The sequence below is a fragment of the Scatophagus argus genome, chromosome 21 (assembly GCF_020382885.2).
Source record: "Scatophagus argus isolate fScaArg1 chromosome 21, fScaArg1.pri, whole genome shotgun sequence".
Classification (NCBI taxonomy): domain Eukaryota; kingdom Metazoa; phylum Chordata; class Actinopteri; family Scatophagidae; genus Scatophagus; species Scatophagus argus.
This window is the reverse complement of record NC_058513.1, coordinates 14443714-14467530: the sequence shown is the minus strand read 5'-3', so window position 1 is coordinate 14467530 and position 23817 is coordinate 14443714. Positions and strand designations below refer to the sequence as shown.

The following is a 23817-nucleotide window of genomic DNA, read 5'->3' as shown; positions in this document are numbered from 1 at the left end:
GGTTTACAATTTATACCGCTGTCACGAATTTAAATGTTCTCTTACACTAGGTGGCGCTGTGCACCGTTCACGTTGGTTTGCGATCCGCCGATAAACACAAAGAAGAAGGAAAACGTAGTTTCCTGTTTGGCCTCGGCGGTGGCGGGAGATTCCAGCATGGCGGTGCAACCGAAACAAAACCTGTCCATGGACAGCGCAGCTGAACATGGCTTTCTTAACTTCATTTTCTCCATGCCGGAGAAGCCGGACACTACTTTCAGAATATTCGATCGTAACGACTACTACACTGTCCACGGAAAGGACGCCATATTCGCTGCGAAGGAAGTTTTCAAGACGAATGGGGTCATCAAATATCTGGGCTCAGGTAATCTCTATGGCCTAGCTAACCAAGTAGCTAGCTGAAGCAAATGATGACAGGGTGCGTTTGGTGTTAGCAATATGTTTACGTTATCTGCCAAAACGTTTACTCCGAGGTTTAGCAGTAGCCGCAAGCTAATCTAGCTACAAATGCGTCTCTTAGGGGCTGTTTGCTGCTTCACGAGGAGCTTTGCGTGAAATGTTGTGGCACAGGTCGCTTGTCATGTTAATGTGAGCCTGCTGGTCTACAGGGAGTCGCAAGCTGGAGAGTGTGATCCTGAGCAAGCTTAACTTTGAGGCCTTTGTGAAAGACCTGCTGCTGGTGAGGCAGTACAGGGTGGAGGTGTACAAGAACCACAGCAAAAGCAGCAAAGAGCACGACTGGAAGATCGAGTACAAGGTATTGTGAAAGTGTCACATGTTAAAATACAACATTTCTAAATGTAGATGTCCTGTACTGTGTATCATGCTTCTGTGTTGCATGCTTTAATGAGTCTTTTGGTGGACCGTGGTGGAGATCCATCATCATATCCATCCTGGACAGCAATCAGCAGCCTCTCCATCACACAGTTGACAGACAGCGGAGCACCTTCTCCCACAGGCTGCTACAGCTCCGCTGTCGAAGGGACAGATACAGGAAATGTTTCCTGCCACATGCCATCGCACTGTACAATAACAGCTAAACTCATAACATACACTCACTATGCACTTTATATGTTTTACACACTCGGTTCACTGCACCTTATATTCTACTTTATTTTGCACAATATTACACTGCTTTTTTGTTGTAAATACACCTTTTCTATGTTGCTTTGTAGGTTGCTATTTTTAACATATTTTGCATAGCTTATTCTTTTTTATTTTTCAATGTATCGTCATTGTGTGTAATGCTGCTGCTGCACTGTAATTTCTCAGCTATGTTTCTGTCTATCTATCATAATGTTGCTCTGTCTAATGCATGCTGTCGATTCAGCTGCTACATCACACTACACCACAAAGCGACAAATGCATGCATGTCATCAGATTTTGAATTGATTTGATATGTAATTACATATGGCCCCCAGAATGAGAGGAAAGAGGTCCAAGACGGAACCATGCTCTGAACGAACAGCAAGCTATCAGCAGGATGATAGGATGGGAGGTGGACTCTGTTTTCATCACAGATACAAACACAGAGTCCAGTAAGATGAGGAGGTCTAAACAAACAGGTTGTTGTAATCGTCCTGTCTTTCTTTCTGTCATCTGTCTTGTTGTCCTGCTCTCAGGCCTCTCCAGGAAACTTGACTCAGTTTGAGGAGATTCTGTTTGGAGGTGGAACCGGAGCAGAGGGTTGTGCAGGTGTGGTGGCCGTGCGGTACGCTACAGGAGCTGACGGACAGCGGGTGGTTGGGGTCGGCTATGTGGACGCGGCCCAGAGGAAGATGGGAGTGTGTGAGTTTCCAGACAACGAGCTCTTCTCTAACCTGGAGTCCCTGCTTGTCCAGATCAGCCCCAAAGAGTGTCTCCTAGCTCAGGGCGAAGGAAACGCCGACAGCAGTAAACTGCGGGAGGTAGGTGGCGGCAGCGGCGGCGGCGGTATTGGGACATGATGCATGTGTGTATGTGTAGGGTGTCTGCAAATGTTAGACATTAAATGATCTTGAACACCACTAAACATTAGGGCTACAACTACTCATTATGTTCAATATCGATCAATCTGCAGTGAATTTTCTTTTGCTTGGTCAATTATTTGGTCTATAAAATGTCAAAAAAAAAACAATTAGAAAAAAGGCATGTCATAATTTTCCAAAGCTGAAAGTGAAATATTTAAATGTCTGATTTTGTTTGACCCACACAAGAGGGCGAAGCAAAGGAGTCAAATAATGTTTCCGTTTAGATTTGCTGAAATGTAACTTTTTTTCTTTCTCGATTGTTTTTATCATGACAGTTTTATCAATCATTCATTCGGACAGTTGTCTTGTAGGTCAGCACCCATGAAGGATTCAGAAACTTTTGGGTTGATGGTTGCATTCGGATGTATTTCATGTCTTATTGGTCATCATGGAACAACATGTACGCCAGTACAGCCCCACGAGTGTTTCAACACAGAGCTGTTTTCAGTCTGAACGCCTGTGCAGTTATGAGGTGATGACATTGTTGTTGTTATTATGTGTTTGTGCAGGTGGTCCAGCGTGGCGGCATGCTGGTCTCCGACAGGAAGAGAGCAGAGTTTAGTAGCAAGGACATGGTCCAGGATCTCAACAGGCTGCTGAGGGCCAAGCGAGGAGAGACTGTGGCAAGCAATACGCTCCCAGAGCTGGACAAACAGGTGAACAGAACAAAGATTCCTCGTGGCTGATTTGCTTGAGATGACTAAGAAACCCAATTTTTTAATCACAGGAGATTCTGATATCAAGGACAACACAATAACAATACTGCGCTGTTATTCAAAGAGGGAATACAATATTAGAAAATACGATGTTCATTTTTCTTTTCAGCAAGTTCAAGAGTCTTTATTGTCATTATGCAAGCATAACGGAAATTTGTGCAGATTCCCAGCTTAAAAACACACTTATAAATAGTCAGAGAAAATTAAAATTGCACACTTGAGAAAAAAATATAAAATACAAAATGAGGTAGATAAAAACAAAGTGCACTTAGTGCCAGACTATGTGTATGCTGTGTGTGTGTATGCAGATAGACGGGGCAGGGTGTATGTGTGAAGTCCTGTATGGAGGTGGGACGTGAGTGTTTCACTGTAGGGGGGTTATTGCTTTAACAGCTCTGGGGAAGAAGCTGTCCCTGAGTCTGTTGGTGCTGGTTTTAATGTTCCTGTACCGCTTTCCTGATGGAAGCAGTACAAACAGTTCGTTGCCCGGGTGGGTGGGGTCTGTGGCAATGCGTCTTGCCTTCTTCTGGACTCGGGTAGTGTAAACTGAGTCCAGATCTGATAGACTGCAGCCCACAATCCCCTGTGCTGTCCTCACCACCCGGGCTAAGTCCTACTGCCATACCAAATCTGAATCTGCACATCCAGATTTCTTACATATTAGTCCAAGTCCATGAAACATAACATGAAATATATTTTACAGATCACGAAAGTCTTATGTCTTAAAGTAAAGTAAGTAAGTAAAACCCTGACTGGAAGTTTGCTCGTCCCCTCCTGTTGTGTGTATATACAACATCAGAATAAAAGTTAAATAGTAGAAAAGTTCAATAATTGAACCATCTGTGCATGCTTTCATTCACAGGTCGCCATGTCGTGCTTGGCCGCAGTGGTGCGTTTCCTTGAGCTGCTCGCTGACGAGTCCAACTTCAACTCCTTCAGTCTGACCACTCTGGATCTGGGTCAGTACATGAGACTGGACAACGCTGCAGTGCGGGCCCTGAACCTCTTCCAGGTCAGTGACAGGGACCAGTTCACAGGAGCTCACCAAATTTCCCAAATCATGAGAGAAACGTCCCTTTTCATACCTCTGGTGGTGTGTACCCTTGCGTGTAGGTTGATTTGCAAAGTTTTTCTTTTTGTAGAGAGAATAAAAATAGATCTTATATGACTTTGCCCATTGAATCATCAGTACAAATGATCAACTGCTGTAAGAAAATATCTGTTTCCTTGATACAGAAGTCGACACATAAAAACTTTGTTGCATAAGTTAACCACGACTCCCGAGACAGAAGCATCCTACTGTATGTGCCCTTTTTGGAGTCTGAATGTTGAATGAACTCACCAACTACAGTGCCATGTTTTGTTCACAAATTAGAGAAAGCGTTTTGATGTCACGTAAAGAAAAAGCGGGCCGTTTCCAGTCTTTATGCTAAGCTAAGCTAAATGGTTCCTACCACTACATTCATATATATATACACACAGAGAGTGGTAAAATATTCTCAATGCTTGGTAAGGTAGAAAATAAGTTATTCAAATGTCAGTCTCCGTTCAGTATGAAGCTACTGCCAGCAGCTGCTTAGCTTAGCTTTTAGCTCTGTGTTTAGCTTAGCTCTGCCCACCGGCACTCCTGAATCTCACTGATTAACATCTAACAATATATCATGCTTGTTTAATCTGCACAACACAAAGGTGTAAACAAGACCTTTGTTGTGTGTGTGACTCTTAGTTGATACATTCATACCCCAGTTTTTTGTTTTGTTTTTCCTCTCAGGTATTGACAGCAGTGTGTGCTACAGATCCTCTGTGAAATGTTCATTATCACATCAGGTTCAGGGCTTTATTTGAATTCTATCTTCTAGGGATCACCTGATGACACCAGTGGAGCTCATTCATTGGCTGGTCTGCTGAACAAGTGCCGTACGCCGCAGGGTCAGCGGCTGGTCAACCAGTGGATCAAACAACCGCTCATGGACAAAAGCAAAATAGAGGAGAGGTAATCCAATGATGGGAACAAACTGCAGAGATATGAAATTTATACAAGAGATTCTATCAGCTAAATCAGCTAAAGCCAATCAAATGCCAGTTGCTGCTTTAGTGAACTCGGCCGTTGTTTTGCTTGATTCACAGTAGATGCAAGTAAACTGTCATAAATTCCGCTGTGGACATTCATTACTCTCATGGGACAACTTTTGAGGATACTCATGACGTTTTTGTGCGTGTGCACGTCAGGCTGGACCTGGTGGAGAGCTTCGTGTGCGACTCAGAGCTCAGGCAGACCTGTCAGGAGGACTTGCTGCGGCGGTTTCCTGACCTTCACCGTTTAGCCAAGAAGTTACACCGTCACTCTGCGACGCTGCAGGACTGCTACCGCGTCTACCAGGCTGTCGGCCACATCCCCGCCCTCATCACAGCCCTGGAGAGATACTCAGGTACACACAAGGCAGCTGATAGTACAGCGTGTGTGTTGGATTTCCACACTGGATTTAGTTTGTGGCGTTTTAATCCAGTAATGTAAGAAGACTGCACCACGGTATCTATAATGTGATCTCTGTCTGACCCAGTTGTGCTTTTGAGAAAGCTTTTGACTGGTTAGAATGGCTGGCGTTTATTTTAAAACAACCTGTTTCAAATTCTCATGTGTTGTAGGTAGCTACCAGGTCCTGATGGAGGCCGTGTTCCTCTGTCCTCTCAGAGACCTGCAGACTGACTTTGTCAAGTACCAAGAGATGATTGAAACCACTCTGGACATGAACCAGGTGTCTTGTCCCCCCTCCCTTTTTTTTTTTTTTTTTTTTTTTTAGCATTTTTGCACCCACGTACAGTGTAAAAATACTATTCTATACGTTACATTTACCCGTGTCTTCTCCTGCCTGCTGTGTGTTGTGTGCAGATCGAACACCACGAGTTCCTGGTGAAGTCGTCATTTGATCCAGTGTTGAGTGAGCTGAGACAAAAGATGGACGCGCTGGAAAAGAACATGCAGGCTGTGCTGAACAGTACAGCCAGAGAACTCGGTGACATATTTATACAGACACAAACGCCATTATCTATTAATCTGCAAATATCCTCCATGTAGGGTCAACAGGGAGTTTAAACTCAAAACTAAAGCTTTAAACAATATTACTGTATGAGCTAGTGAAGCGCAGGATGGCTCAGATGTAATAAACCAATCACCAGAACAAATTTTCACAAGAAACAAGATTTTCTTCCATTTAGAGACCCGCATCCGCATGGACATTTCACTCCCCCTGTACTCCCTGTACCCTGCATTATCTTTTAAACTAATTTCTATCTGAATGTAGAAAAGCATAGCATGATGATGCGTGAATGTTGACCTCTACTGCTTTATGCAAGATTTGATCGGTTGAATTGAAATAAGTTCCCCATCTACATTGAAGGATATAAACTTTATTTAATGCCAGACTGGAAATCCCAGCTTACATGCACCTTCTCAGGTAGACTCGACCTAGACTCTGATAAAGGGTAGAAAATGGATGGCTACAAGGATTTGTCAGATATTTGCTTTTTCATGCTTGAATGTTGTTTGCATTCCAGTCACTGACAAAATGCGTTTCAGGGCTGGATGCCGGCAAGACCGTGAAGCTGGAGTCAAACGCCGTGCTGGGTTTTTACCTGAGAGTCACCTGCAAGGAGGAGAAGAGTCTGAGGAACAACAAGAAGTTCACCATGCTGGATGTTCAGAAGAATGGAGTGCGCTTCACAAACAGGTCCGTCAGGCTGTGTCACGCACCTAATGTGAGCCTCAGATGACGCCTGCTCTTCCTGTCAGCTGATGGTCTGCTCTCTTCCATGTGCACTTTCACATGTCTGCAGTAAGCTGAGCTCTGTGAATGAGGAGTACACCAAGAACAGGGAGGAGTATGAGGAGGCCCAGAATGCCATTGTCAAAGAGATCATCAACATCGCCTCAGGTGAGGTATCTCATCACATGCCAGCGTGGCATTGATTTTCCGGACGGAAGTAAAATGATAATCTACAAATTACCGTACACGCAATTTGTCTTACGCGACCTTTTCATAAATTGATTTAATTCACTGTTTGAACATGGACCAGTAAACTGAACAATAACTTGAAGTGGTGAGATTGTGATCAGATGATATTTTTGAATTAAAGTTTCACGTTTTGAAGCCAGCAAAGCCTCATGCACAACGTGTTGAACGGCAGGTTACGTGGATCCCCTCCAAACGCTGAGCGACGTGATAGCGCATTTGGACGCCGTGGCGAGTTTCGCCGTGGCGTCCGTCTCTGCTCCCGTGCCGTACGTTCGGCCGCACCTGTTGGCGGACGGCTGCAGGCGTGTGGAGCTGCTGCAGGCCAGACACCCCTGCTTGGAGACCGACGCAGACACCGCCTTCATACCCAACGACATCACCTTCGTCCAGGGAGAAAAGAGCTTCTATATTATTACAGGTGCCAAAACACTTTCACTGCAATTCTTTATGAAAAGATTATCAGAGATGAAGTAGTGTTAATTTGGAGCATACTGTTTTTAGATTTTTTTTATAGTTCAGCTTTATTGCAACTTGGGTCTAATTCTGTAGTTTTGGCTGTTATTCCTGTTGCTAATTACAACACACTCACCAATACTACGCTGCCAACTCAGGGGGCAAAGGAATGCCAAAGTGTTGTTTTCTCACATTTGAAAATTGGCTTTTAAGTTCATCAGTGCCTTCTTCAGTCGCAGTGGAAACAGCAAAAGGAAAAAGGAAATTCCTTGTCTAATTCTTGAGTTTATTTCCTTGACATGTGAAATAATGAGAAAAACTAAAAAGAACTACACTACAAAAACCTTGAATTAAACACATCATTCTTCAACTTGTAAGCTGAAGGGAAAACCAGCTTTAAACAGTGCTGCAAACTTACTCTTTTCTGTATATCTCTGTGTGCATGTTGTTTGACACACTACATGCAGCTCTCCTCTCCTTTTGTCTGCAGGACCAAATATGGGCGGCAAGTCGACGTTTATCCGGCAGGTGGGTGTGATCGCTCTGATGGCTCAGATCGGCTGCTTTGTGCCATGCGAGAAGGCGGAGCTCAGTGTGATTGACAGTGTCCTGGCCAGGGTGGGAGCTGGGGACAGCCAGGTCAAAGGAGTGTCCACCTTTATGTCCGAGATGCTGGAGACAGCTGCCATACTGCGGTAAGACACACAAGCTCGTTCGCGCTCAGCAAAGGCGATGCGCGAGTCTTTCCTCATCATCTGTGCTTGCCCTCTCCAGTTCGGCCACAGAGAACTCGCTCATCATAATCGACGAGCTCGGCAGGGGCACGTCCACCTATGACGGCTTCGGTCTGGCCTGGGCCATCAGCGAACACATCGCCTCCAAAATCGGCTGCTTCTGTCTGTTTGCCACGCACTTCCACGAGCTGACGGCGCTGGCAGTGCAGCAGCCCACCGTCCGCAACCTGCACGTCACAGCGCTGACCTCACACAACACGCTCACCATGCTGTACAGAGTCAAAGCAGGTCAGCGTGCAACACACCTCCATCTGTGGCTTCACATATTCTAAGTGCAGTTTTCTGCATTGCTGGCCCTCTGATATGGATGCAATCTGACAGGAAGGATGAACTGTTTACAGTTGGATTTATTTGTCTGTCTGGGAGCAAAGTCGGCAACCTGGGATCGATCAACCTGACCAGTCACTCATTGGTTGCTTTCAAAATTCATCGTTTAGTCTCATTTACTTTTGTGTACTTTTTTATGTCATATTTGATGAGCTGTTAATCTTCAGTTAATCTTTGATATCTTTAATAATCTGACATTGTGGGAACGAGCCTTCTTGGTCTGAGTCTTCTTGCTTTCTTGCCGAGATTTAGATGAGAAGATCGATACCACTCTCATCTCTGTCTGTGAAATATGAAGCTACAGCCAGCTGGTGGTTAGCTTATCATAGCATTAAAAACTGGAACAAGAGAGAAACGGGGAGCCTGGTTTGATGAACGGGACCAGAATTAGCCTACCGGCACATTTAAAACTTTTTATGAACGATAAGCTGTGGTGGGTTTTTCCTGACTGGAGTCAGGTTGCCAGGCAACTAGAGGAGAAACAGGAAAAAAAAAAACCTAGTGTTTCTGGTTTAGAGGGATTTAGTCAAACAATCTTGTGGAACGAGTTTAACAATATTTTACTCAAGTAAAAATGCTTTTTTAAATGCTTAAAACTCGGTATAAATGTACCTAAAGTCAAACTGACCAGGTCCAAAATGTGTGTTCAGGTGTGTGTGACCAGAGTTTTGGGATCCATGTTGCCGAGCTGGCTTGCTTCCCCCCATCGGTGGTTTCCATGGCGAAGGAGAAGGCGGAGGAGCTGGAGGAGTTCCAGGAGCCCGCAGGGGAGAAGTCGGATCGGGAGGAAGAGCCTGAGGCCAAGAGACGACGGACAGAAAAACAAGTAGGGCTCAATTTTCGGTTTTTAACGGCCAGAACAACTTGAGACTCAGTCATAGCTGATGGCCTGAAATGATGCCTGCGTAGTTGACAAGTGGGTTAAGGAAAAGATTTGTTCTGGTCACAGTTTAAACTACGTAGTGCTATACATGTTAATGCATTGGAATTCCTCACAGTCTTCGTCAACTATCAGTTTGAAGATCAGTTTATGAAATACATATGTTTACAGTTTCCTTTAACACTAGCTGTTGAGCTCAGTGAGAAACTGATGTACTGCTTACCCGTCAGGTGGGGGAAAACCTGATCCAGGACTTTCTGGAGAAGGTGAAGTCACTTCCTGTTGCCACCATGAGCGAAGAAGAGGTGAAGGCGGAGCTCAGGAGAATGAAGCAGAAGCTCGTCGGCAAAAATAACTCGTACATCAGCGAGATCCTCGCACGCTGCGTCCCTGCAAAAACTGCTTGATCTTGTATTCACGTGTTCATCGTGATCAGGAAAAGGTAAAATTCACATGCTGTAGGCAACCACACTAAAGCTCTTCTATAATTAATCCCAGATGTGCTGCGAGTTTGTTTTTCTGACCCAGCTGTTGTGGTTACATACGTGACTCTTGTCGGGGTCACAAGCTGTTTTTTTTGTTTTTTTTTTCAGCATCGGATTTGTGTGTGTGATGATCACACTTCAAACATAATGTGGCATGTAAATCCTTAGAGTGACCGTTTTTAATGAGCGAGTGCAGGCCAACATGTTATTCTGTTCCACGAATAAGCTTGAATAAGTACTAGCACTAATCTGTAAAATGCATTTAAGTGGAGTCAATGTTTTAAATTACTGGTAAAAGAAAAACATCACATGATACAGCTTACAAAGAACCAGAGCTGAAACAGTTAGTTACTGGAAAAAATGAAAATCGGCAATGTTTGATATTCAATTTCACGTTTTTTTTTTTGTTTTTTTTTAAGCAAACAAGCCTTGTATGAGTATTTTGTGTTTTTCCTGTATGATTAAAACCACTCATTGCAGGACTACTGAAAACTGTACCGCTCTGAATGTGTAAGAATTGGTGAAACGCAACCTTAAACTATTGATTAGTAAGAAGCTATCGTAAATTTGTTGAAAATGCGGACCAGTTTCACGTTATGCGGTCATCCTGTTAAGTCCACAAAAAGTTCATTACTGTATTTTGTGGCTGAAAAGCTTCTACGTTTGGCAACACAATTAAGCAGAAGAAGCAAGTAATAAGCAAGCGATAATACACAACAAGGTTCACCACATCTCCAAAAAAAAAAATAAAAAAAAAACCTGCTGAAATTAATTCAGTATTTCCTCACTTTGATAAAAGGTCAACTTGTACACAAACACGGATGCAACATCACACCCCAGAAGCTTATCGACTGTTTGAGAACTGAAGCCGGTGAAAGTTTGCTTTGAGTAACTGTTTCTCACTGGAATAAGTTGGTACTGCATGTGTCCATTTTCTTTGTGGGACCTGCAGTATCTGACAGAAGATCAGAGCAAGTGAAAAAGATGTTTCTGGGGCAGGTGTTATTTACCTACCAAACATCTCCCGGGGTTCCTCAGCAGCATTTTGTTTTATAAAACCAGCCAGTTATTGGCAATTCTGCAGGATGTAGTTTCACCACAGCCAGTGAAGTTAAAAGACAGACACCTCTGATCTAATAAAGTTTTATTTTCTTAGAAATGGCCAGTTTCCTGTTTTCTTTTTTTTTTGTCTTTCTAAGAAAGTATACCCCTTTTTGAATTCCAACTAGCATCTACATAATGGTTATTGAATACTTCACAATATATTAAGTCTAGATGTTATGGTACATGCATACGATTCAGGCTGCATGAGGAGCCACAGTCGCCACGATACACGGGGGGAGGGGGGGGAGAAAAGGGGTGGGTGGGGTTGGGCAGGGTGGGGTGGGGTGGGGACTGCAGATGAACTCTTCAGTTCCAGTTCAAAGGAGCTCTGACACCTCCTATTCAAAACCCTCTCCACAAAACACTGACTGCATTGACTTATAAACATATACATACATACATACACACACACACGACTTTCACTGTACACAACACACATTTACACACTCACATACACACCTTTATACAGCTGTGGATGCCCTCCACCTGCCTTTTAAGCTAATATATTGGAAAGGGTTTTTTTTTTTTTTTTAGTGTTTAAATGAGATTCTCTTTCACAGAAAGAACTTCACCACTGGAACATTGGAGTTTCTGCAGTTTGCCTGTGTCGGGGTGGGAGGAGGGGCGCTAACCAAAGAAAAAAATAATAATAATTATAATAATATATAATAAAATAAAAGACATTCAAATACAGTCAGCTTTTTGCTTGAAAATACAAAACTACATGAGAAAGCACTGAAATAAAATCCATTGATCGGAACATATTCTTAAAAAAAAAAGCCCAAGTGCTCCATCACACACACACACACACACACACAATCTTGCTCTTTTATCCACACACAACAGAGCAACATCTGCCCATCTGTTGCCTAGTTACAACTGCCTGAGCAGCCAATGGGGATGGCAGCTGCGAGGAAGCAGGAAGTCTCTTTGACAGCAGTTCTTGTGATGAAGAAGAAGTAGAGGGCACGAAGCCGAGGATTAACGCTGGGGTGGAGGTCTTCACTCGCTGCCAACAGGGCCTAGGCCACCATCGACAGCCCCCTCTGCAGAACCTTTCCCTTCCCATCTTCTCTCTTGTCTACAGACTGCAGTCAGAAATACTTGAGTGAGGAATCTCTTGTGGCCATTCATTCAGTCCATCCTCAGCTCCACTGCGCTCTCTAGTGGAGTCTGCCTCCGCTGCAGCGGTCAGGAAGCTGCTTCCTCTGCAGCCTCTTTCACCTCGATCCCGTCCGAGAGCGCCGCGATCGCAGAGTCTCTCTGGGTCCTTATGGCTGCAAGTGGATGAGTGTATGTAACTGAGTGTGTGTGTGTATATGTGCGTGTGTAGGTCTGTGTGCAATGTAATGTGTTTGTATGCTTATGTGAGTGTAACTAGACCAGATGCCTTCAGTTATGTTGCAGCGTGTTGGACTCGATGGGCGGCGCCGAGTCATACAGAGTGTCCGTGTCGTGTGTGGGCTCTCCAGCCAGCGTGCACGGATTGGACAACGTTCCCGCTCCGCAGTCACAGAAAAACCTGGAGAGAAAAGATGTGAGGAATTAGAGATCAAAATCAAAGAAAATGTTTAACAGTTTAACCACACGAGCAGCAGATTGAAAAAGTATGCAGTAACGTTTTCCTATATTATAAATAAACATAATCAGTAATCTCACCGATCGTGCCGTATAAACTCTACATCGTGCCCTTGGTGGCATTTTTTGATGCAGTTCACACAGATGGCGTTCCTGTCTGTTGTGTTACAGGTGTGACATCTGGAGGAACAAGACAAAACAGATTCATTTACATAACTCAATAAGAAAAAATTTAAAACAGAGAGCAGACAAACTCCTCACTGGTGGATTTTGATTATTAGTCATCCAACAGACATTTAACTATTTCATAAAGGTAGGGATGAAATCAACAACTATTTTCATGACTGACTGATGATCTGCAGGTTATTTTCCTGATTTATCAGTTCTTGTTTTATCTCATCAACAACCCAAAACACAAAGAAATAAAACAAATTTAATCAACTGTGAAAGAAGACAGAAAAGAAACCAATTCTTGTAAATGGAAACTGAAAAATGTGTCATCGTTGCTTTAAAAATAACTTCATTTGAGTATTAGTTGACCATCAAAATAGCTACAGGTGAATCTGGTGTTGCTCTAGCTCTACCTAAATGCACCAATTATATTCTGAACCTTTGATCTGAAGCAGTTTACCTGTAGAAGTCGTGCATGGGGTAACTGGTGTAGCTGGAGATCTTGTAGAGACACTGTCCTCTGCTCACTGCCTTCTCAATGGCATCCTGGTTATTCAGAATCTTATTATCTGACAGAGGAGGGACAGAGAGTAAACAAGGGAGAGGAATTAAAAAGCAGATACAACCAGATTGTAACTGGACCAGGCGAAGCTTTACTGACCACAAAGCAGCTGGTTACCTTTCATGGTGACGTTGACTCCTGAGGCCAGAAAGAGGCCACCAAAGCGATTGTTGAAGATCTGGTTGCCTTCCAGCGTGGCTGTGGCGTGGTTAGTGATTTCAATACCTGGAGATGGAAAAGAAAATCAGAATCATGAGGAGTTATGAACTGAGATGGCATGTGTGCACATATGGGGCGGAGTTGGGGCTAACCTGCAGCAAAGCCATCAAAAATGCGGTTCTTGCGGAGAATGGGATGGCTGTTGGTGCTGATCAGCACACCAGCCTGAGCGTTCCTGAAGATGTCGTTCTCTTCCAGCAGACCTGCAGAGAGAAAGATTTCATAGTTCAAACCACACAAGTACAGACAGCAAACAGATGCCCAAAATCTGGCATGTGAGTCTAAACACTGAAGTTCAACAGGCTGATTGACTGAAATTCAGACAGATCTCCAACAAAATGGAAGAAAATTTGGGATTCAATGAGATGTGCTCTGAGCTGCGTAGCCGTCACAGTACCTCTGCCTCCATTGAAGATGCAGATGCCTCCGTCTCTGCCGTCATGAATCTTATTTCGCCTGAGTGTGGGGTTGCTGTCTGTCTTGATCCACACCCCGGCCATGGCGTTGTCAAAGATCTCATTGTCCTCGATGAAACCCAGACCTGTTGCATTACAAACAGCAGGATTAGACATAAAAGTACACATACATACATAAATACAGACAAACAGAATGTCAGTGGGAGAAACACAGACCTGAATTGTAGACCAAAATCCCTCCATTCTGGCCTCCCCATATCTTGTTGCGCCTGATCTTTGGGTTGCTCCCCGTCCTGTCAAGATTTGGCAATTATCACAGTCAAAAGAAAAGTAGAAAAATCGGTGGTTTGGTGAAGTTTTTATGTAGACTCATCTGGTTTTAAAAGGTGTCTCACATTTTATATGTTTAGTGATTAAATGGCTGGAAGGGGGCAGTTGTTACCTTATTTGCACACCAGAGTACATGTGATTGTAGATGTCATTGTCTTCCAACACACCATGGCCGTTGTCATAGAAATACACGCCAACCTTGCATAAAAAAAACAAAATAAAAACACAAATGACACATTATGTAAAATTTAATATTCAAGCTTTTTTCCCAGAACATAACAGGGAACAGAAACCAAGAACTCCATTTAGACATTAAGAGTGTGAATGGTTTAAATGGACAAGTGCAGCTTTGTTGAGACTCTAATACAGATGTTAGGTTATAGCAGCTCATAAAACATTGTTTGTCCCTTCACTGTAGCTGCTTCAGACACAGTGGCACAAGAAATTCGAACTGAAACTGGAAATGTTTAATCATGTTAATTTTACCTGTTTGCCACTGTGGATGCGGTTCTTGCGGAGGACAGGAGTGCTGCCTGTGGTCACCCAGACTCCAGCCAGAGTGTTGCTGTAAACTTCGTTCTCCTCGATCACCCCCTGGCCTTTCTCATGCTGAAACACAACGTGGGATGTCAAACACTCCTTTGGCCAACTACTATGTAGATATTTTATTAGTGCTGGTAAATTCAAGAGTGTATTTACCACATAGATGCCCCCATGCTGCCCATCGTGGATCTTGTTGTGACGCACAATGGGGCAGCTGTTGGTTCGGATCTGAATTCCCGCCAAGGCGTTACCATAGATATCATTACTCTCTATCAAACCCCGTCCATCTCCAAATATGTACACCCCTCCTTGGTTACCGTTGAATATAGCATTTCCCCTGAAAATTAAAAAATAAATAAATAAATGAATAATCACAGTCTTGGAATAGGTGCCAACAATGGCACAATAAAATTTCCTACATGTATGCTGTCTCCACCGAAATGTAATTTTCCACGAAACAGCTACCCAAACGGCCTGAATCCCTCCATCTGTAAGTTTACCACTACTGTGTCCCATGTGAAGCCTCCTCACCGTATCGTAGGGTCACTGTTTGACGTGATCCAGACACCAGCGAAGTTATTGGCATAGATTTTGTTCTCTATAAACTGTCCCCGTCCCTTCTCGTGGACGTAGATGCCTCCTGTTTGGCCGTGATGGATCTCACAGCGCACCACTGTGGGGTTGGCGTAGGCCTTCACCTCAAAGCCTGCGATACGGTTTCTATGGATGTTACAGTTCTCAAAGTAACCCTGGATCGCAGAGAACAGGACATGTTAGCCGAGTGTGAGGTTCCTTCAAGCGAAAGAGTCTGTGACACGATATAGATGAAGCGTAGTTACCATGCCGTGATCGAAGGTGAAAACTCCAACATCTCGTCCGTGGTGGATGTGGTTACGTCTAATGATGGGATTGCCGTGGTTTTTCACCCAAATTCCTGCTAGCGCATTGTTGCTGATTTCATTGTCTTCATAAATTCCCTAAAAACAGACAGGACATTGAGTCAGAATCATCTGAACATGCATGTGTGTCTTTTTGGCATTCATGGCAAATCCTTTTCTTTTGTTTTTTACCTGTGCATGATCTGTAATGTACAGTCCAACATTCTCACAGTCACTGATGTTGCAGTGTTTGATGGTTGGACACGCTCCCTGGCCACTCACGCACACAGCCGAACCCACTGAACGCAGAAGGGAGCAGAATCGTCACAAGAAGAAATGGATCGAAATGATCACCTCCTTTGTCAAATGACCAACAGTCAAAAAAAAGCCCCCAAAAGACACAAAATAGAGCCTGACCTTTTGGTCAAACATCAGTTCCTGACCGCACAAATGCTCCAAAATCTTGTGGAATAGTGAAGAATAGTGGAAGCTGTTATAGCTGCAAAGCTGTCTGTGTATTTAGAATGTGAGGTAATTAAAGTCCCTGTTGGTGTTATGGTCAGGTGTCCCAATACCTTTGTCCATATAGTGCATATAATATGTATATATAGTAATAATATCATTGGCTAAATTTCTGCTGACAGACAATATTCAAGTCTGCAGTCAAAAAACTGATGCGTGTACACTTACGTTCATAGTGTATATCAGACAAGAGGATCAACAGCTCGGCATGTACAGGACAGGACTAAATTACTGTTAACCTAAAAGCATATCACTCACATAACCAAATAAGATGCATTTCGTAGCTAGAAAACCAGCATTTCTATACAACACATACATTGAATGTAAAGCTGGAATCTCAGTATTGACGACACTGTACTCGTTAAAACAAAATATGAAAAGGTTATGATATTTTCTAGGTAGAGGGTACATAGCACATGCGTAATACGTGTTATTTCATGACACATGACCCCAAATAACATTAAGGAGCTACTGATACGCAAGAGGCAGTGTTAGACCACGCAATACTGGGTCTGACTTCTCAATTTTTCAGTTTTCAGAATCAGAGAGACCAAACTGTTATAAGAATAGTAATAACTGATCATTAAGTAATAAACCAACATTAGATGCACTGTTTGCTTTTCAACTGTGGTGGTAAACTGTTACGCAGGAGTGCGCACACAACCACATACATCTGTGCAATAATATGTAAAATATTATTGGAGCAAATGGCAGTTTTGTGACCCTAATTTCACATCTGTCGACAAAATGCATGTTACATGCATGCTGTGGCCTCCCCAGGTAAGAAGTGGTCAGTGTGTGTGTGGTACCTGTGCATGTGGAGCGGATGATGCAGTGGTCGATGTTGGGGCTGCAGTTGACGGTGATCTCCAGACAGTGGTGGGCGTTATGGTGCTGCGCTGACTTATCATCAGGATTAAACTGAGAAGAGAGGAGCAGCAGAGGTCAGACAGTGGCTGCGCTTACTGACAACACATTGAGCTTCTTTCCGCCCACCACATCCACATCTGTCTCTCCCTACCGGAGGCATCAGAGCCACTCATACTTGTAGCCAAAAACCGGATTAAAAAAAAATAATAATAATCAGGAAAACAGTGATATTTTGAGAAGCAGGAAACAAATTAATCAGTAAGATGTCCAATAAGGCACAGTGATCTACACTTGTAGATCATTTTATTCAGTCAAATTTAAACCCAATCTTGTGGTGTGGACCATGTATTTGGCACTGTATGACAGTTGGCTAAAATAGTCTGATTACATCAACCAGTCAGTTAGGACTGGGTACCAAACTCTTAAGGGCTCTGACAGAAATCTATCTGTGTCAAATTCTGGTACCTGAGAGCACATCTGGGTGGGAAAGAGTAAAATAGAGTATAAACAGAATAAACACAAACAACAAAATATATCAAAAATAGCTGAATACAATGTTTGCATGTCTGCAGTTCAGAATTCCAGTACCCTGATATCGGTTTAGAAGTGATCGGTACCCAACCCTTCCTTCCTTCACTCCTTAACATAGCACAGTTTTAGCTTGCATTTTAAAAATATCAGTTGATTAACTACTGACCAGCAAACAGATCTGAGAAATGAAAAACTCTTAGCCATCAAGTGTGAAGAAGCTATGAGCTGTACTGATTATTTCTTGGTTGGTCACAGTGTCATTTTTCAATTTCCAAAACCGCAGACTTTTTTTTTTTTTTTTTATTATCGGGGACCCACAAGCATCATTACAAAGCCCAAATATTTGTTGTTTGACTCATTTGTGATTCATGCTTACATACAGCATGTCCTCCTCCAACCACACAGAAACCCCGGAATCTCCGTTTGGAGAATAATAATAATTTTGTCGTCAACTCTGAATAAATAATAAATTAGAGACTAAACTGGACTTTCCTACAGAGACTATAGCTTAAAAGGCATACTATGCAGGATTTGTCCGTTGCTGCTTGTAAACAGACAAGTAAGCAATTCTGTGAAAGATAGGTGAACCTTGAGTCTCATTCCCAGGTCATCAAATACCACCATACAAAAACATGAGGCTCAACATCTAACTACCTTTCTCCAGGATTGCTGATAGCCAGAAATGAATACAGCAAAACACTAAGAAAATAAAATACAGGCAGGAAGCATGGTCTCTGCATACATAGGCAGAGACACAGCCACACACTTCTACTGGGTCATAAGTGATGACTGAGGGAGGTATGTACATTTTGAAAACCTGCATAGTGTAGGGCTCGAAAGGGCACGTGATCTCGCAATGCATTGTGTGCCGTGGCTGCCTTTTTCGCAGGCAAAAGTTTTTTGTTTACATCACTTCACATTAAATACGGTGCTGTGAGAGAGAGAGAGAGAGAGAGAGAGACACACCATGAAAAAATGGACCGTAAAAAAAGAGAAAGGCAATGGATCGAAAAAAATTAGTAAAACTGGTGGAATCGATCCATCTGAGCAGGTGCAGTGATATTTATCTGGGTTTGCACATTGTATTTTCATTTGTTGCCTCATTTGCAGTGTTATTTATCTGTTTGCACAGTCTTTTGCTGTTGGCACCTTATTTGCACTGTTACTGGAACTTGGAACATATCGATGCACTGCACAAGAATGTTTGTAATAAACTAAAAAGACTTTAAAACAAGAAGTGTTCAGACATTATTACTTGAGTAAATGGCACATGGTTTCACAGAGGACTTCTTATGGCTCATTTAAAGTAGTTGGAATATAGTTTCATATATTGCTACTGAACTACAATATTTATCATCACCATCAGGCATAGTTTTATTAACGTTCTTTGTAAAGTGTAGGCCTGGTGTTTGTGAGCAAGTAACAGGTGAGGAAATTTTCCTGTGCCCGACATATCATTGACATGTTAAGGGTAAATAGAAATGAGCAGAGGGAAGATTAACAGCCATTCATTTTATTTTCAGAAAAAAAAACAAAAAACAAAAAAACACCACCAACACCAGTCTGAAAATGCCGTAAACACACCAACATGTGTCGGGGCGATTGTGTTGAAAGTGATGTTTGGTTGTCTCACGGCTGCTATCCAGGCCATTCGGCGTCTCTTTGTTAGCTCACAGATCTGAGGTCCTTGGCTTTGCTTCCATGTTGGAAATGAGAAAAATCTCACCCCATCATTTTTTTTTTCTTAAATGAAGCGATCATGTGAACTATTGTGGCAGCTAACGACACAGCACTTTTGCATCATGTTTTAACTTGTGAAAACAAAACAGAACAGAAGAGCGGCGTCACGCATGCAGTCGGTGTATACACACTTTCGGTTGCCCAAAAAGCCCACAATGCATTGTGGTTTTCCCACTCCGCTACGTCACACTTTCGAGCCCTATACGTTTAACTTTGGATCACCTACGAGAGGACTATAAGACAAAGTCTTAACATACACCCATGAATCAAGTTAGTTTTGAAAGAAGTAAAGGAACAGAAAGGTGCAATGTGTCTTTACCTTGATGGTCATATATCCCACATAGGCATCCTCTGAGCCCTCCATGAAGACAAACGTCGAGTCTCTGGTATTCTCTATCACCACCTTGTCTGCTACTTTACCGGGCGCTGAGGGAGAAAGCAGTGAAAACTCATTAACGGCCTCATGTATATGGACATGAAACACTGCAGAGGGCGCATCACATCTTAAGAGAGACACTGATTGCACAAGCATGCAGTGAAGGCAACATGCTTACCTGCACCAATCATGGTGATGGGCGACTCTATATAAATCCACTCGTCTGTATAGATGCCAGAGTGGACGAAGATAAGTCCGTCAAAGTGGGCCTCTTGTACTCCACCCAGGGCATCCTCAATGGTGTCATAATACTGCAGATGAAAGACAGAAACACTTTGAGGCAGAATATAAAACCCTACAATTCATTAGAAGGCAGCTCGGAAAAGAAAGTGTTTAGCATTAACTGCACTTTGTATAAATGTCAGTAACGTTCCAAGTGAAATAAATCCTTAAGAGCTTCTCCTTACGTATGAGGTTTTGACTCACCAGCATATTCTCTCTGCCTTTGTATCTGCCGGGGTTACTGTAAAAATGCTCAGCAAAGCCTGGTTTTACATGGGCTCCTTTGTACTGCAACACAGAAAACAGCAGGATCAAAATATGTTGCTGCGATCGCATCAGATGTTTATATGGGTATCACACAAGTCTTTTCCATCAGTACACCAAAAAAAGGTTTGACATAGCCTGTTTCTACAAGTGGAAAAGTAAGGTTTGTGAACAAAAAAAATGAGCAAAGAGAAAGCTCCATAAAATGTGACACAGCCAGCACACATCAGAGGCTCTTGTGACCCTCTGAAAGAAAGCAATATTGTGATGTCATGTTGTCTGTTGCATTAGTCTACTTTTTGTCAACTCTTATTGGGGAGGTAAAATTATCCAACAACTTGCTGGGGAAAAAGAGGCAAAAGTCTGAAAATCCAATTTTGTATAGCAAAAATATGCTTATTCTAGTTCCTGTCCTGTTAACCATCTCGTGAGCAACGACATGCAACTTAGGAACCACTGGCGTCCATGACTACATGCAACCCACCAACCACAACACCAACAACAATGTCAAGCCACTAACAGTGAGTTAGACTCCACCAAAAACTGAAGATACAAGTGATCATACAAAAAAAGAAAGAAAGAAAGAAACAAACAAACAATCAATGTTTTTATTGCTTTGAATTCTCCTGTGTTATAATTAATAAAGAATTAAATTATTATTAAACAAGTTTGTCTCTCATTAGCGAGACTGAACTTTGGTAAAATGGTCTACATGTAGTTAAAAAAAAGGGGAGAAAAAAAGAATAATTTGGACTGGATTATGACTTGATTATAAAAGACACAAGATTAAACAAGAACTGCATGTTTCCAGTATTTGTCATTCTTTTTCATTTAACTTCTAAGTAACTCCCCTAGTGCCTGACCGTTATATACTTAACTCATAACTAAGCATCCCTCCCTCACAGCAAATAGTGTGACATTGCAACAATAAATATACAGAGAGAACAGTGTTTTAACTTTATAGCCACTCTTTTCCCAGGTTGAAATATTATTACCCCAGTGAGTGGCACAGAATTTACTGCAAAGCTATTTAACTTTGCAGAACTGCACACTGTTTGTTTTGAATATATATGGACAGAAAAAGTACAGAGACAATAATATGAACCTTTTAGCACTTCTGAAAGCAGTTCCTTCTTCATGATAAAACAACACAGAAAACAAAGAGTGTAGACTTACCAGCTGTTGGAAGCTCTCTTTCCATGGGTTTGGGTGTTCATGCTCCTCAGGACTGACCTGGTAGAACCTGCCTGGCTCAGGGTGCATCATAGGACGTGTGTACTCGAACACCTCCATGTATAAACGCTTCCTAGAACATTAAGTACCACACAAAACTAGTTTCAGTTGTCTGCCCTTTAATGCCATTCAAAACAGGAAGAGACCAGTTTCCATCGCTTCAGTGGCACTGACCATAGGATGGGGTCGTTGGCTAGCTGGCTGAATCTCTTGCAGACACAAGCTGCCTGACAGAGGTCCTGTTCCAGTAAGTAGGAGAAGATCTTCAAAACAACCTCATCTGGAAGCTTTTGCTGCAGATATTGCTCTGCTGGGGCTGCTAAAAACACACATATACACACACATTTACAAAGTAAGTTTTAGGAAGATTTTATTTATTTATTTATTTATTTATTTTACACCAAGTACATTAAATTAAGGTCATGATATTTTGTGGATTGCAGAATAACACAGAATAATCTAGAGAGGTGAAACTCTCTTTGCCCTAGTTGTGGCGATTTAACACACACCTGGCAGGTCGTGGCTCTTACCGGACACGCGTGCCCGCTTGGCTCGATGGCCAAAGGCCTCTGTTGATGAAGTGGAAGCTCCCTGTAAAAAGCAGGGAAACAGGACAGCAAGTTCAGGCCAAGATTCAAGCACTAAGTAATCAAAAGGAAAATGTACTGCTCTGTCACAAAAAACCATTGTTCCTTCTGATGAGGACACAATCAGTCAGCAATGTTCTCTCACTTGCACGCACTCAAGTCTGTAGACATGCACACAGCAGTAAGTGTAAAAAAAAAATGCACAAAACGTTTTAGTCTAACCTCCATTGGACCCTTGCTGGGGCAGGCAGAGGCGGTGGCAGAGGCAGCAGCGGTTCTCTTGGGAAGCAGGGTCTTGCGACGAAGCTGATAGGGACTGTTCTGAGCTCCTGGACCGGACTCCTCAATAGCCATTTCTGCTGCAGCTGCTGCAGGAGCCTCCTCATCTGGACAGACAAATAGATTTCTTGAAAAACAGACACCATTTTTCTAACAGGCACTTCAATGCACAAAGTGACAGCATAAAGCAAGGCCATGCAATATACACATATTTTTTTAAAAAACAACCTTTTTTCGCTTTAGCTCAATTACACAATTAAAATTTGGCCGGTAATTGCAGCAAACACATAAACCACTGCCAATCTTTGGCATTAATGACACAATGGTGTGCATTCCGCTAACATGCAGTATTCCCACTGCGCAGGCTAACAGACAGGGTAATAGTTGGTAAGGCAGACAAAGGTTAGTGATTGATAATGGCAGATGCACCCCCTGCAGTCACACTTCCAGTCTTACACGACTATTCAGTGCCTACTTATATCGGACGGTGTGTGTTTGTGTCTGGGTCCTATATGGGAAGAATCAGACCCATCTTTTATGCTGCTGTCAAATAAAGGGCCGCCGATGAAGTCGATCAGACGTGCGGCTAATGGCTAAAAACTGAACTGCGTAGCTGGCAAATCCGCGGTGTAAACAAATCGAGCTACGGCTAGCAAGTGCTACGAACAAGGAACGGGATATGGGCACAATCTGCTCATTGCGACAGTTTGAAAATGCGGAGAAAATGGACACAGTGAATTCATCCAAATCACGCCGTATCATCTATCACAGCTGATCTATGTGGCCCCTTGAAGCTGGGGCAGCTAGCTAGCATTGCCCCCGTTCGCTGCTAATGTTTTTGTTAACGTTACACCCCAAAAATGGCAGTCCAAAGACACCGCAGATTTACACCCTCAGAATCGGTAGTGACAGCTGGGAATGCAACGCCCGAGCACACACGCAGACTGTGGTTAGAGCGTGTGAAGTCGATCCCTTTGCTTCCAGCTGATGTTACCTGAATAAGAGCCATTAATGTTGGCCGTATAGCTACATACGCATTACGTTAGGCGAAGACAACCCCCAACATCCACATAACCTGTTAAGCTAGCTAGCGGTGTTAGCTAGCCCCAATCACTCAAGCCAAACAAAGCGCGGCCTGGCCTAAACCAGAGAGCAAGAAGCCTCGTATTTTCCTGCTGAAGCCACCGTCTCTGGGAGTGGAGAACTGGCCAGTGGCAAATAACGAGGGTTAAGTGAAGGCTGTTACCGCCTGACACGGTTTCTTCCCAAATCATTAGCTGACCGCGGCCTAGCTTACCTCTATCCCCGTTGTTCCGTTCGGGCTGCACCGGGCGCGGCCTCGACACTCGCCTGGGTCTCCTGTTGGTGGCTCTGACGGAGTTCATCTGCGGAGTTGATTGTTGAAAAATAGACAGCTATCCTCGACCGGCTGCGTCTAAATTTAGCCCTCAACCCAAACTACCACCCGGACAGTCTTTTTCCCAGCTACACCCAAACAATTGCGATCAAAAACCCGCTGGTATTTGGGGTGTAATCGCTTTTTTCTCCGTGGTGTTACAGCTCCCCCCGTATCGCTGCTCGGTGCCAGCTCCGTCTCAATCTGTAGCAGGAGGAGCCATTAACCCACACGGGAAACAATCGCGAGAAAAAAAGAG

General features: G+C 43.2%; 2 protein-coding genes across 5 annotated transcripts; one reads left to right on the top strand and one right to left on the bottom strand.

The window, feature by feature from the left end:
• Window positions 1–106: 106 nt before the first annotated feature.
• On the top strand, window positions 107–10162 carry msh2 (mutS homolog 2 (E. coli)). The gene is made up of 16 exons (XM_046376446.1): window positions 107–364; window positions 609–757; window positions 1623–1907; window positions 2519–2665; window positions 3588–3737; window positions 4585–4718; window positions 4955–5154; window positions 5372–5481; window positions 5616–5739; window positions 6303–6453; window positions 6560–6657; window positions 6911–7156; window positions 7682–7886; window positions 7966–8213; window positions 8963–9138; window positions 9423–10162. Exons 1-16 carry the CDS (start codon window positions 157–159, stop codon window positions 9597–9599), a joined length of 2808 nt encoding a protein of 935 aa, XP_046232402.1. The 5' UTR covers window positions 107–156; the 3' UTR covers window positions 9600–10162.
• Window positions 10163–10804: 642 nt separating this feature from the next.
• On the bottom strand, window positions 10805–23788 carry fbxo11b (F-box protein 11b). Of its 4 annotated transcripts, none has more exons than XM_046376447.1 (22): window positions 23460–23788; window positions 22106–22269; window positions 21806–21887; window positions 21471–21615; window positions 21240–21369; window positions 20004–20087; window positions 19696–19828; window positions 19461–19567; window positions 16810–16921; window positions 15671–15777; window positions 15440–15577; window positions 15132–15349; window positions 14757–14937; window positions 14544–14666; window positions 14170–14255; window positions 13944–14020; window positions 13709–13852; window positions 13404–13514; window positions 13210–13317; window positions 12991–13099; window positions 12441–12539; window positions 10805–12303 (listed from the first exon to the last, which is right to left on the bottom strand). In XM_046376447.1, exons 1-22 carry the CDS (start codon window positions 23545–23547, stop codon window positions 12174–12176), a joined length of 2676 nt encoding a protein of 891 aa, XP_046232403.1. In that variant the 5' UTR covers window positions 23548–23788; the 3' UTR covers window positions 10805–12173. The 4 variants fall into 4 exon arrangements, with proteins under 4 accessions (XP_046232403.1, XP_046232404.1, XP_046232405.1 ...); XM_046376448.1 differs by having other exon boundaries at window positions 21471–21612; XM_046376449.1 differs by having other exon boundaries at window positions 21827–21887.
• Window positions 23789–23817: the final 29 nt, after the last annotated feature.